Raw genomic sequence first — 15,842 nt, forward strand, 5'->3', positions numbered from 1 at the left:
TAAAGAAGAATTAATACCTACCTTTCATAAACTCTTCTAAAAAACAAAAGAAGAAATACTTAACCTATTCTATGAGGCCATTAGTTTACTAAAACCAAACCCAGACAGAGATGTCACAAGAAAAGAGCAAATACAAAACAAACCACCACCACCAACAAAGGACACACCAATATTCATGAAGAGCATGGATGTAAAAAATACTCAATAAAAATACTAGAAAATGGAATACAACAACATATAGAAAGGATTATACACCATGAACAAGTAGTTTTTAATCCCAATTTTTGGTTTGAAATGAAATAATCAATCCCTACAATATACCACATCAATAGAATAAAACACACCATATGATCATCTTGACAGATGCACAAATGGCATTCGAAAAAATCCAACACCTTTTCATGAAGCACCCAGGAAACTAGGAAGACAAAAATTCCTCAACCTGATAAAAGGGATGTATTAAAAAAAAAATCCAGAGATGTGGATGTAATGTTGAACAACTGAGAGTTCTCCCCCTAAAATCAGAAATAAAACAAGGATGTACACTCTTGCCACTTATATTCAACATTGTATTTGAGGATCTAGCCAGAGAAATTAGGTAAGTTAAAGACTGAAGAAACATTTGCATAGGAAATTAAGAAATAAACAATCACTATTTGCAAATGACATGGTATTCTATACAGAAAATCCTCAGGGATTCAATACACATTCTTTTCAAGCATACATGAAACATTCTCCAGACTACATCACATACTAAGTGACAAAACAGGCCTGAACAAATACAAAAAGACTGAAATCATAGCATCCACCTTTTCTGGTTTCTAGAAACCAACCACAAGAAAAAAATCAGGAAAGACCACAAATATATGGAGGTTAAGCAACACGTTACTAATCCACAAACGGGCCAACCAAGAAATCAAAGAAGATATTTAAAAATACATGGAAAAAAATGAAAAAAAAAATACATGTAAAATATACATGGACATAACAGTCCAAAGTCTTTGGGATACAGCAAAAGCAGTTCTAAGTGGGAAGTATATTGCAATACAGGTCTATCTCAAGGAGCAAGAAAAAATTCAAAGAATGTAACCTTACACCGAAAGGAGACAGAAAAAGAACAACAAATGAAGCCTAGAGGCAGCAGAAGGAAAGAAATAATACAGATTAGAGCAGAAATAAATGATATAGAAACTAAAAGAACAGATCAATGAAACAAGGAGCTGGTTCTTTGAAAAAATATGATAAACCTCTTAGTTGGAATTATAAAACTATAAAACAAACACAAGCTCAGCAAGGTTGCAGGATAAAAGATTAATATATGAAAATCAACTGTTTCTATAAAGACTAGGAATAAAAAGTATGAAAATGAAATTAAGAAATTCCACTTACAATAGCATAGAAAATAAAAAATTCAGGAAAAAATTTTAAAAAGAATGAAAACCACATATTGAAAACTATAAAACCTCATTGGGAGAAATTAAGAAAAATTAAGAAAGACTTGTGAAACCTAAAGCACAAACAAGAAGAGGAAACCTAGATGAACTGGACTTCATCAAAATTTTTACTTTATATTTCAAAGGACATTATAAAGAAAATGAAAAGATAGCCTACAGAATAGAAGAAATGTTTATAAATTATATATCTGATAAGGATCTAGTATCCAGAATATATTTTTAAAATTCTTATAAGTCAACAATTAAGCAACTCAACTAAAAATGGGTAAATGATACATATATGAACATCAGTAGTAATAAAGGAAATGCTGATCAAAACCACAATGAGATATCACTTCACACCCAATAGAGTGGCTATAATAAAAACAAATAAACAAAAACCAGGAAGAACAAACATGGACCCTATAACATTCCTGAAGGGAATGTACAATGATGCAATCACTTTGGAAAGCAGTTTTGCAATTCCTCATAAAATTAAACATTAGGTTCTATTCTCTAGCAATTCTATTTCTGGGTATATACCTGAGAGTACACAAACACTGGCACATGAATGAATATTCAGAGCAGCATTATTAGTAACAGTCAAAAAGCAGAAATCACCCAAATCTTTAGCAACTAATAAATGGATAAACAAAATGTGGAATATACAAGCAATGCAACGTATTTAGTTATTAAAATGAACAAAGTACTGATACACGCTATAACAAGGATATACTTCAAAATATGCTAGATGAAAAAGCCATCCATACACAAAAATTTAGATGTTATATGATTACCTTAATTTCAAATGTGCAAATGAACAAATCAATAGAGAGAAAAAGATCAGTGGTTGTCAGGGGGAAGGGGGAGAGAGAAATGGGGAATGACTCGTAACCTGTCATTTTTCTTTTAAGGATGATGATGATGTTCCAAAAGTGATAGTTTCACAACTCCATGAATAGTAAAACAAGAAATTGTTAAAACAAACAAACAAACAAACAAACAATTACAAGCCATAACAGACATGCAAGAAAAAAGACAAAATTACAAAACTGATGTAAGAAAATAGATCATAATAACAAAACCACAGGTAATCCATACAGTGCAGTTATCAAACATGGAAGTTAATACAACAATAATAATTAAGTTCAAAAGAGAAATTTTATTAAAAATGAGAATTTCAGGAGAAGACACCAATCTAAAAAAATCAAATGCAAATTCTAGAATTAAAAAGTATAATACCTAAAATTTAAAATTAAATTAATAACCAATTATCTATATTAGAACATACAACAATGAATGTAAAGATAAACCAGCAAAAAAAAATTCCAAGTCAAAGTAGAAATAGTAAAAACCATAGAGAGAAGGATAGAAAAAAAGATGAAAAGATATGGGACAAGATGAAAAGATATGGGAGAAGGTGTAACACCTATGTATTTGGTGCTTCAAAAAAGGAAAATAGAAAAAAGGAATGTAACACAAACAATTATCTCAGTATAAACCAGCTGAAAATTTTCCAAATCTTATGAGAGACATTAAGTTCAGATATGAAAACTTCTACAAATACCAAGGATTATAAATACAAAGAACAGCACAAGTAGCACATTTAGTAAAACTAATAAAAATGAAAGACAAGGAAAAACAGTTTAAAGTTGCCCAACAAGAAAATGTTTTCCTAAAAGCAACAACAGAATTACACTGGATTCACACAAAAAAAAACAATGGAAGCCAGAAGATAATGTAATGACATATTTGAAGTATTCAAAGAAAATAACTCAACCTAAAATACACTTTAAAAATTAAATAAAATTAAGACATTTTTAGAAAAATAGTAAGTCAGGAAGAGCCAATAATCCCACAGAACAACCTAGGAAAGAAAGATGATCATCATAATGGTACATGCAAAGGTTATATGTATATGAATGGATGCACAGTTCTATATTGCTGAATACAGCAATAATATTAATGTTTTGTGCAATTTAAAATACATGTAGATTTGGGGCATCTGGATAGCTCAGTCGGTTAAGTGTCTGACTTTTGATTTTGGCTCAGGTCGTGATCTCAGGGTCATGAGATTGAGCCCCCCCATCAAGCTGTATGCTGGGTGTGGAGTCTGCTTAAGATTCTCTCTCTCTTTCTCTCTCTCTTTCTCTCTTCCTCTGCCCCTCCCTGCCCACTCACTCTCTCTTAAGAAAACAATTCTTTTAAAACTTACGTAGAATTAAAATAAATGTCAACAATAGTATGTAAAGCTAAAATGTGCTAAGGGTTTTCAATGGTCTGAAAAACAGTCAAAATATAAATATTGAGTAGACCCTACTAAGTTGAGGATACTATGATTTCTACAATTACCACTAAAAGAATAATAAAATAAAGCTTAATGAGCTTATGGAAGGAGGGATGCCACTGTAACAAATACTTACTGAATCCAAAATGATATAAGAAAGGAGAAAAAAAAATACAAAGAACCGATGAAACCAACAACAAATAGAAATATGAAAGACTAAAACCAAGACAAAAATTTACATTAAATTGTAAATGAACTGAGTACTCCAGTTAAAAAGAAAAGATTGCAGACTAGATTTTAAAAACAGCATTAACTGTATGATATAAAGGATACACTATAGAAATACTAATCAAAACAAACTGCTCTAGTTAAAAAGTGATTTTAAGAAAGAAATTTTATGAGTTGAAATGGGACATTGTCAACGCAACAAAAAAGTATAACAACTTTTATGTTGAATGAAATAAGTCAAATAGAGCCAATTATCATATGGTTTCACTTACTTGCGGAGCATAAGGAATAACAAAAGACATTGGGAGATGGAGAGGAGAAGTGAGTAGTGGGAAATCAGAGGGAGAGACAAACCATGAGAGACTGTGGACTCTGAGAAACAAACTGAGGGTTTTGAAGGGGAGGCAGGAGGGAGTTGGGTGAGCCTGGTGGTAATATGGAGGGCATATATTGCATGGAGCACTGGGTGTGGTGCATAAATAATGAATTTTGAAACACTGAAAAAAATTAAATTAAATTAAATTTTTTAAAAAGAGGCTATGGGTGTGTGAGGGCAAGAGTATATCAGAACTTTTTGTACTTTTTTCTCATTTTTGCTGTGAACCTAAAACTTCTCTAAAACACAGTCTGTTAATTGGGGAAAAAAGTATATTCATGTTCTCTGCTCTTTTTATTGTCTTCTTTAAATTCTTTTTAGATGCAAACAATTTCATTTCTTCAAAAAAAAGTATAACAACTTTAAATCATATGCATGTAGTTTTACATATATAATCAGAAAGTTACAGAAATGGAGAAAAAAATTCAATCATAGCTGGATACTGAATGAACATAACAGACAGAAACCTGCATAACACATAAAAAATATGAAGAGCCTGATTAACACAGTGTATTTAATTAAAATAAAGAACACTGAGCCCACTAGCATTTTTGTATTTCTATGAAATACTAACTGATAATGACCATATGCTGAGTCATAAGCAAATCTCAACAAATTTTTATGGATCAGAACAGTATAGAATATGTTCTCTGACCACTTAAGATTTAAACTGTAAGTCATATCAAAGATAGAAAATAGCCAAATATTTAGAAATTAAGAAATACATATTTAAATAACTCACTGCTAAAAGAAAATATCATAATGGTGATTGGAAAATATTTTTATTGAATGAAAATAAAATTAAATCATAAACTTTTAGAATGAAGCTAAGCAGGGAATATTTAAAGCCCTAAGTATATACATAAGGCAGAAAAAAAAAGCAACAAAATCAATAATCTAATCTTCCATATAATGAAAAACCTGAAAAGGGATAAATTAAAAAGAAAGTAGAAGAAAAGAAATAAAGATATCAGTAGAAATGAATGAAACAAAAAACATATAGTAGAGAAACTCAAAAAGGCAGAAAACTGGTTTTTTAAAAAGTCTAATAAAACTGAAAAACTTTAAGCAAGTCCAAGCAGAAAAGAGAGATGTCACAAATTATCAAATTGAGCAATTGAAAAATAGGACAACATTACAGAACCAACAGTTGTTAAAATGATAAAAGGATTATTATGAAAAAATATATGCCAATATATTTGAGGGTTTAAATTGAAAGAATTTTCTTGTAAAATACAATTCACTGCAACAAAGAAACCAAAGAGTACTTAACTATACTAGGATCTTTTTATTCCTTCAAACTGTTGTATGAATTAAGAACTATGATTTAATATTTATGTTTTCTTAAAACATATGCTTAATAAAGGTCAAAGAAACAAAGTAAAAAAAGTTATACTTGATGATTTTAATAATGGGTTTTTAATTTTTTTATTTAAATTCAATTAATTAACATACAGTATATTATTAGTTTGAGAGGTAGAGTTCAGTGATTCATCAGTTGCCTATAATACCCAGTGTTCATGACATCAGGTGCCTTCCTTAATGCCCATCACCCTACTACCCTTCCCCCATCCTCCTCTCCTCAAGTAATTCTGTTTGTTTCCTATGGTTAAAAGTCTTTTGGTTTATCTCCCTCTCTGATTATTTCTTTTTTTACTTTTTCCTTCCTTCCTCTATGCTTCTCTGTGTTGTTTCTTAAATTTCACATATGAGTTAAATCATATAATAACTGTTATTCTCTGATTGATTTATGTGTAGTTAAGTAAACTGGCATCATTAAAATTTGATTAATAACACCTATGAAGATCATTAAGATGCCAAGACACCTCAGAAAAAGAGTACCTAAGAAGAAATAAAAGAATCTGGAAAACTATGCTGCATCATAGAAAAGATGACATAGTTATATTTTCTCATTTGACATTCACAACTAAAGAATTCTGGAGTACTCACAAAGGTCTAACATTTCTCATACATAAGGGGCTATCAGGCTCAATTTTCACATATAATTTTCCTATCTGGGTTGAGATAAACAAAAAATGATAATATATACTCTGATTCGTTAGGAACAATTATGCTTGTTCATTTGTCTAATACAAAGAGCTCTAAATATTCTAACATTTAAATAGTTTTTATCATTTATACGTAAGCTATAAATTCCTGTAATTAAGATGAATAATATATGATGAAGTATTCTTTTGTAGATAGGCATGATGAAGGAATAATTTATTAAGCCACAGTTGCGGTTTACTGTGCCTGAACTGTTAGTGCAAACAGTATTTTTGCCTAAACACATGTTGTGCTGAACACCTGCTTTCCTGAGAGTTAGAAATTTAGTAACTTTAGGAAGAGGGTGTATATGTGACCAGACCCCAAAAAAACACCCTGGGCATTAACTCCCTAATGAACTTGCATGGTAGAGACAACATTTCACACATGTCACAACTGAATGCTGGAGGAATTAAGCATGTTCTGTATGACTATATCAGGAAAGGACTAGGCAATTTGCACCTGGCTTATACACATAGCTATAAACTTGTTTTAAAATACATAGCTTTAATATACATTATGGGTTTCTCTCCAGATGAAAAAGAGAAAGCAAGTAAGAGTGCCAGGGAAGAACTGTGGAAGTATGCCTCTCCCACAGTTTTCATTTTTAATAAAAATCCAATATTCCAAATATGCACAGAATACTTCCATAGACACCAATTGAGACTAGATAACCACAGAACATGACATATATGTGGGCAATGAAAGACGCTAGAAAATGAGTATCCCCTACTGTTCCCTGCCTTCAGCAAATATGTTCTCCAGCAAGGCTCACAAGCTCAAACACTGGCACTCAATATTTTCACAGCCTGTTAGGAAGGGTACCCTTAAGCCTTCTCCCCTTTAAGCCTTTGTCTGTACAAAGTTTATAGAAACAAGAGAATCGGTAAAGATATGATGATAAGCTGTTAAGGAAAATGATTTATTAAAAAATAAACCAAAGTGTTGACAATATAATATGTATATTACATATATGCGTGTCATGTGTGCATGAGCTCTGTATTCTTCAATCCTAAAAAGATAAGGACTTAGGCAAATTAAAAATTTGATAGTAAAGAAAGAAATGAGTGGCATTCCCACTTCCTTCCCCGGTTCTTGGGTAGCCCTGAGATGTTATATGGTTGGGAATAACGAAAAGAGACAGGACTATGAACTTGCCAGTTAGGGTATAAGGCACGATTTGAAAAAACAAAATGGTCCCAAGTCATACCACATTTCAAAGAATTTATTTCTCTGAAATACCTTGATAAAAGGAATTTCATTCCCTGAAAGATTCTATGCAGTTCCAATTACTGCTTCTCCATATAATTCTGGACATAGTATATTTAAAAACCAAAGAAAAAGATGGTGAGCCCCAAGAACACATTCTATTATTCTAGGATTTTAAGTGTACAAGTCAAAGGTCTATTGAAATCAGCTATATAAAAATTTTTTATCTGCCAAATAAAAAATGTAAGGGTAAGAAAAAAATCAACAAGAAAAAAAATAGAAAATACAGCTTTTAAGAAAAAGATATCAAGGGGCACCTGGATGGCTCAGTGGGTTAAAGCCTCTGGCTTCGGCTCGGGTCATGATCTCAGAGTCCTGGGATCGAGTCCCACATCAGGCTCTCTGATCGGCAGGGAGCCTGCTTCCTCCCTCTCTCTCTGCCTGCCTCTCTGCCTACTTGTGATCTCTGTCTGTCAAATAAATAAATAAAAGCTTAAAAAAAAAAAAGAAGATATCAAACTTGCTTAAATATATTCAAATCATACAAAGAAAGAATAGAAAGGTTAAAGCAGAATCACATTTTTGAAAACTGTCAGTTGATATCTGAAGATTTAAAATGAACCATAGTATGGGGTGCCTGGGTGGCTCAGTCAGTTAAGCGTCTGTCTTCAGCTGGGGTCATGATCTCACAGTCCTTGGATTGAGCCTCACACTGGGCTCCCTGTTCAGTGGGGAGTCTGCTTCTCCCTCTCCCTCTGCTTCTCTGTGCAGATTGTACTCATTCTTTCAAATAAATAAATAAAAATCTTTAAAAAATAAAACAAATAATAAAATGAACTAAGGTAGGTACTGAGAAAGCAAGAAATAAAATGTTAAAAATTAAAAATGAAAATAAAATACCAAACAAAACAATGCTACCACTAACCAAGGCAATTTCACCACTTCTATCAGTAACATTAATGGGAAATTACTTGGAACTGTCAATGTTAGCTGCTGCTTAATATAATGGTTATCAAACTATGTTGTGCTGGATACTTCTCCCAGTGCTTTGGAGTTTCTAAGAAAAGCTGAATGGGATGGTTCTGGGAACCTCCCTTTCCTTAGTCAGAGTTAAGTACTTCCATTTGTTTTGCACTTTAGAATGCTGCTTAAATTGGTCTTAATTGGTCTTCCACACCTCCCTTACCCAAAATCTTTGAATACCACCATTTCACAATATTATTAAAAAAAAGAGGTATTTGGATGAAATAAAAACATGTAATTCTTTGATGAATCAAACAAAGGAAACCATAAGTGGGTATTCTTAATTTCTTCTTTACTGTTTATCTGTACATCTAAATAGACTTTACATAGATGCCTGGGTGGCTCAGTTGGTTAAGCATCTGCCTTCTGCTCAGGTCATGATCCCAGGGTCCTGGCATTAAGCCCCACATTGGGCTCCCTGTTCAGCAGGGAGTGTGCTTCTCCCTCTCGCTCTGCTCTTCCCCCTGCTTGTGCTCTCTCTTATAAATAAATAAAATCTTAAAATAAATGAATAGACTTTACTTACTATCAAAAAAGCACAACCAGAAGGATGTCAAAGACTATGAAGTACTAAAGGACAGGACTACATTACTGCACCCTCATTGCAGTCCAATGATGATTTGGATGTTAATTACATGATGCATTTGTTCTCCCTACATGGATCACAGGAAAGAAATAATAACAAGCATATATAGCATACCTACTCTTTGATGGCTTCTCATTATATGTAACATTTCAATAATAGTAACTTTTTGCTCTCACTGTGGTATATTTGGAAACATGTCAGCATGTGTGTATGTTCAAGCATTAGTGCTAAGAAAGAAATGCTTCTCATTTTTGGGATATAAATTCTTTTCAAATTTCCTAATAACATTGTACTTATGTTTTAAAAACATCAAGAACCTTACTGTGATCTCATATAATAAAAATATATGAGGTCCATATAATAAAAAGAACATGATAAAAGTATCTTTTTACTTGTAAAATGGGTTACAAAAATCAACGATATGCAAAAACAACATAATAACGCTAAGAAAATCTGCAAATGTTATTTCACTTTGTTACTAAAATTTTCTGAAAGTTACAAGTTTTTATTGCATTTGTATCACCTGAGGCAGAGCTTTCATAGGTGAAAAGTTTTACAACTGGTCATATATTTCATTCATTTTTAAAGTGCTTTGCTTTTTAATATAAAGATTCTTGATCCAACATCTAAAATCCAGTATCTGATTATATGAATAAGCCATTTTCATAAAACGAAAACTAAGTTTTAAAAAGTAAAAGAAAAAAATATTCTCAGAGATGAAATTTAGTACTAGAAAATTTGGGCAATTCATACCTCATCAGTGTTATAGATAATCTGGAGTCCTGAAGAAATCATTTCCACAAGGTAAAGGAGATAGAGTGACACCGTATTTATCTGAAAACAAACAACATTAAAAGGTTAAAGGAAAAAACAAAAAGACTATGTTATGAAATTCTATGTAAGAGCTAAAATTACAAGTCATTTTCTCTAATAGTGGCAAATAAAAAATATTGCCTTTCCTATTGTGAAATAAAGGAGCTGACTATTTAACTCATCATAAAATCCCAGCTTTGAATATAAAACTCTAAAATCCTCAAATTTACTGTGGTGGTTAATACCTGATTAGAAAAATGGCTCCTAATAGAACTGTTTCTGTAACATTTGTTTTCTAAGATTTATTTTCAAATTCTGGGTCTAAAGTAGTCTACTTTGAAGTAGTTTTGCCTCAGAGGCAGCTAAGTAATGTCAATTCATTTCAAATGTATGTAAATGAAAAAGTTATTTGGCAAGTAAGACATTAGGACTTTGCCAATACACCATAAACAATAGGCAGTGCATCCAGAAAACAGTATTATTCTCAGAGAATGCAGAATTTATGTAAGCAACTGCAGGGACATATTAATTTTAATCAATGATATAGCATATAAAATACATTTAAGAACAAATGAGTTTTATAAGCAAATGAGTCATTTTTCCTTTTAGTTCATCTATTAAAGATAGACATTATATGATATAAACGAAAAAAATGAAGACAATAATGTCTACTTTAACAAAAAAGATTCTCACAGAAGCCTGAATGGGATGCCAAGTAAATAAGTAGTGAAAGATAAATACTATAACACAGACAAAACTTGAATATGCTAAAGGAAAAAGACAGTCACAAAAGACCATATATTGTATGATTCCATGTCTATGAAATTTACAGAATAGGAATACGCATAAAGATAGGAAGTAGACTGGTGATCGCCGAGGGCAGGAGGCTTTCGAGAAGGTAGGGAATGACAGCTAATGAACCCAAATTTCTTTATGGGGTAATGAAAATGTCCTCAAATTAACTGTGATAGTGGTTGCACAACTCTCTAACTGTAATAAAAACCACTGAATTGTATACTTTAAATAGGTGAATTGTAAATTTTGTTAATTATATCTCAATAAAGTTGCTATATAATAAATAAATACACAGGAAGCAGTAAAAAAATTTTCATTTACCTAGGAAAATGATAACTTGAGTTAAAATCAACTAGAAAGCACAATGTAATTTTGTCCTGATATGATTCTAATCCAGAAGATCATTACTCTCTAATAGCCTTGGTGGCTCATGTCTTCCCTGACTCTCTTCCAATCCTTACTAAGTAACTGACAGAAACTGGGGGCAGAAAATTATTTGTGTCTGAGAGGCCCAGGACAAAGTGGCCCTGTGCTACCAGGTGTGTTGGGTATTTTGCCTAATCATCTTTGCCTTAGAAATCTTTGCCGCAAGCACTTAAACACAAATATTTCCAGTGGGTACATTTTTTCCACATCACCAATTGGCCACAAGGCAATTTTGCTGTAAAAGAAAAAAACAAAAACCTGGTAGACAGTCTGATTTGACAGTTTGGTTTCATTTCTGCATTTCTCCCACTTTTATATTATATAAATCTTGTATTTTTATAAGTATCTTTTTGTAATTTGTACTTTCTATATTAAATCTTAGTCCTCATAATGGTCTATACAATGATGCAGATGTTTGAAACCACATTTACTGCAGAACTATGGAGTGTCTATGAACAGAGATGTGACAGTATGCCAAGAACAAACAAATAAACAAACAACAGTGTAGACGGCATTCACAAGGCAGTGCAAAGCTCAGTTACAAATATGCATCCTAGTATTTGGAAAGTAATACCCCTCTTAATGAAGGAAGAAATTTTGGTAAAAAAAAAAGCGTAACACAAATGAGAGACAAAACAACAAGCAAAAAAGAAAAATTTATTACTCTGAACCAAAGACTTTGAAAACAAATGCTTAGGTAAAATCCAAAAAATAAAATCAGTTATTGACTCTGAAAAACAGTCTGAGGGGTTTGAAGTGGCGGGGGGGGTGGGAGGTTGGGGTACCAGGTGGTGGGTATTATAGAGGGCACAGCTTGCATGGAGCACTGGGTGTGGTGAAAAAATAATGAATACTGTTTTTCTGAAAATAAATAAATTGGGAAAAAAAATAAATACGTCAAGTATTAAAAATATATTAAAAATAAAAAAATAAAAATAAAAAAATAAAATCAGTTATTTGCACAATACTGTCATGAATTTACACACATTTTAAATATATTTAGTGTTCTGTATTTCACAATAAAGTCTTTACTTTTGTCATTCATTTTTCATGCTACATAATATCCCTTTTAATGTCCTTTTATTTTTTGTGATTTTATATTTCAAAGTAAAATTGCCTTAGAGCCAATTAGTTATGCGGTGAAAATACATGCAGTGAAAATTTTTGCAGCAATAATGTATACTATAAAACTACATAACACCGCCACCAGGACCTGGCAGTGCTGATGCCTCTCTCAGGAAGCAGAGCTGTCTTGGACGCCTCCTGACTTTTCAGCAAAGTCCAGGGGGTGTCATGGTGCTGTCAAGGTCCAAGTGAGCCAGACCCAAAGATATAAATTCTTATTTTAGGGTTTTTAGACTGACATACTTTTTTTTTAGACTGACATACTACTTTCGAGTGACCCTTCTCAGAACATGGTAGAGAAGAGCTTCAAACCTCTGCCAGGCTCACCCAAATATTTTCTTACAGCACTGACGGCCTGTCAGAAATGATTTCAAAGAAATGTCACTGCTATGGTCGGGCATTTATAGCTACACCTCCAAAAGCCCTCTGCTTTGACTTGCAGGATGCTTCCATGAGAAAGTACAGTAAGTGGCAAATGGTACAGAAACAGCCAAGAAACAGGTTGACCAGCATTTATTTAAAATCTACTATGAGGCAGGCACTAAGCTTAAGTTCTAGGAAACAAAAATAAATGAGCCACTATCTTCTGAAAACCCTATTTCAGACAGTAAACATATTTGTCAAAGCAAGAGATACATAAAACCTAATTATGTCACAATTATAAGGAGAAGGTTGAGCAACTACATATTCATATAATACTAGTTCTCCAAGGAACTGGTTACAAATAAGTGTAAGAGTTTCCGTTGCATAGAAATGGGGAAACTGTACTTTCTATGACTGGAGGAGTCATACTAAAGTAAGACATTGCAGATCTCTAGAGAGAAAGGGACTATAAAAAAGACATACTCTTATTTTAGTAAAGAATATATGAATAATAAGCATTCTGTCCTAAAGACAGCAGAATCAAATGACGAGCAGGAAAAAAACTCATTAAATAGCATATATAATATTCATATTCTAAAAACAAGGCAATAGGATGCGCAGCTAAAAAGTAATACACAGATGTAAGAGAAAAAGAAGTGAAAACAAAACATAAAATCCTACAATGCATTCTTAGCCTCGGTATAAAATTTAATATAATATGTGAGACAAAATTTATAGGCTCCAGAAATGCCTTTTGGAATACATTTTAATGATAGGCTGATAGCTTTGTTGAAGGTTGATATACCAAAACTGAACTGTCACATAACAAAAATTTCTGACTTGCTGCTATATCACTGCCAACTGTCTTTTATTCCGTAGTTCCTAAATGGTGAAATTCTTCTAAATTTGAGAGTAAGTACAAGCTTCATTGAGATAGGAATAATATTGTAAGTTATCCAGTTGCTCTTTATTCCTTGCAGACCAAGACCTCAGTCTGAGTTGATGCTCAATCACAATTACTAACTCAGCCCTGGAACCTACCATTTCACATCCTCATTTTAGGGTTGGTTTTCTACTTCTGTTGTGAATAATTTATGAAATCTGCTTTCTAAAACTTGCAAATATCCCCAAACCTTCTATGATACAGACTATGAACAGAGAAGAAGAAAACTTATAGACTTCTCCTTTTACCTGAAGATGACCATATTCCTCATAGGAGAAGACCTCATCTCCTGTGTGCACATTGAAAATAGAGTGAAGACAGGTTGCTGGGCGTGGGTCCTGCTTAAACTGCTGGACCTAGAATCAAATACAAAATTCAAATAGTGCTACTAACTCACAATATCATCCAACTTTAGAGATTATAAATTATTTTTCATGAAACCTTTTAAAAGAGAAAACCATAGCCTAAAGGCAGAATACAGAGTAAAACAGATATATTACTTTTTCTAAAGAAACAACACACCAACAAAACTCATATAACTACTAACTTAACAGTTAACATGATTATTGAATAGCTGATATTTCAAAAATAGCAAGTCAAGTGTAATATGGAGCTTGTGAGTATGGTACCAACAGCTTTTACAGTTGTTTTATATTCATTTTATTTTAGGGTCAAATAATAGTTTACTCTGTGGGACAGGATTTCAGGGATTACACCCCACTTGGAAATGCTTCCATGGATTTAGACCTCATTCTAATTCTAATTCTAAGTAAGTGTTCAAAACTTCAAATGCTGCTTCTTTCTCTAAAGATGACCAATTTTAACCTACGTTCCTATCAACAGGTTTTCATTTCCTTTGCCACATATACTCTCCTTACTAAGTCATCAATTCCAAGAGAACATAACACACTTGTATTTATTAACTGCATATAAAGTTTAACCATTTTAGAATACTAAGTAAATACTAAGTGATCTAACAAACTCCAAGGACAAAAAAAGAAATCCATCTACTTTTTAAGGGCCTGTTTAATTCAATTTGGTGACTATATACTGAAACCAATCATATGTCAAGTACTATGCTAGCTCCTAGAAGTATAAGATGAATAAGAACAGGGGGGTGGGAGGTTGGGGTACCAGGTGGTGGGTATTATAGAGGGCACGGCTTGCATGGAGCACTGGGTGTGGTGAAAAAATAATGAATACTGTTTTTCTGAAAATAAATAAATTGGAAAAAAAATACATGTGAAAAAAAAAAGATGAATAAGAACAGACAATGAATAGAATAACACCTAGCTATATGTAAATGAAATAATTTTTTCTTCCTTTTAAAATATGTAAGTGATGATAATATCTACAATGTTATGACTTTGCATTGTTTCACTTGGCTAATGAAGTACATAGAACCAAGCTCTTTTCTTCACCTTCAAATTTTCTCATCCTTAAAATTCTACCTCCAAAAAAAATCTTCTTTTATAAAGTCCCTTCTGAAATGTTCCTTAAATTCCTTCCTCTGGACTCCACACAGGGTACTTATCCTTCAGTAACTTCTTCTCTCTTCTTTTTATTAGTTGTCTGTATCTCTATCTTATAGGTCTCTAGAAGTTACACTACCCAATATGGCAGCCACTAGCAATAAACAGCTAACTAATTTACAACTAAACAAAGTTCAGAAATTCAGTACCTCAGTCACACTGACTGTATCAAACACTATCATATGTGACTAGTAGCTTCTGCTTTGTTCAACACATTAATGCAGAACATTTCTGTCATCACACAAAGTTTACTGGACAGTGCCATGCTAGAGGGTTAATACATCTTTGCATCCCCTCCCCACCCCCAAGAGCCTGTAAATACCCCACAAATAAATACACAGCCCTTCCTATCATTCAAGTCAACAAAATGAAAGCTAGGCCCTACCAGGAGATACTCAGGAATGAAAGGGTAAGGACAAAGGTAGGGATGTGTATCTTCTATGTGTACTATGTACAGTGACCAAGCCATTGAGTATTAACTCAGAGAAGGTGAGAAGGCTATTCCTTCTCAGTATCTGAAACTGCAGCCACAGTATTAGACTACACAAATAGAAATCAAATGTGGTCGTTTCACACTAGTATCTCAAGGTATTGAACATTATTAGTCTGGGCTCTTAGACAAAAATATGGTTAAGTTAAAATACATTCTGCCTACTT

General features: G+C 32.7%; 1 protein-coding gene across 2 annotated transcripts in view; it reads right to left on the reverse strand.

The window, feature by feature from the left end:
- The window catches only part of PHKB (phosphorylase kinase regulatory subunit beta), a 234,784-nt gene that overhangs the window by 161,691 nt on the left and 57,251 nt on the right, over window positions 1-15,842 (reverse strand). For both annotated transcript variants that reach the window (XM_044256209.1, XM_044256210.1), the window contains 2 exons: window positions 13,902-14,009; window positions 9,942-10,022 (listed from right to left, as the gene is read on the reverse strand). In XM_044256209.1, the coding sequence (XP_044112144.1) occupies window positions 9,942-10,022; window positions 13,902-14,009 (189 nt within the window). The remainder of the gene's footprint in view (window positions 1-9,941; window positions 10,023-13,901; window positions 14,010-15,842) is intronic.

Source organism: Neovison vison, chromosome 7 (assembly GCF_020171115.1).
Source record: "Neovison vison isolate M4711 chromosome 7, ASM_NN_V1, whole genome shotgun sequence".
Lineage (NCBI taxonomy): Eukaryota > Metazoa > Chordata > Mammalia > Carnivora > Mustelidae > Neogale > Neogale vison.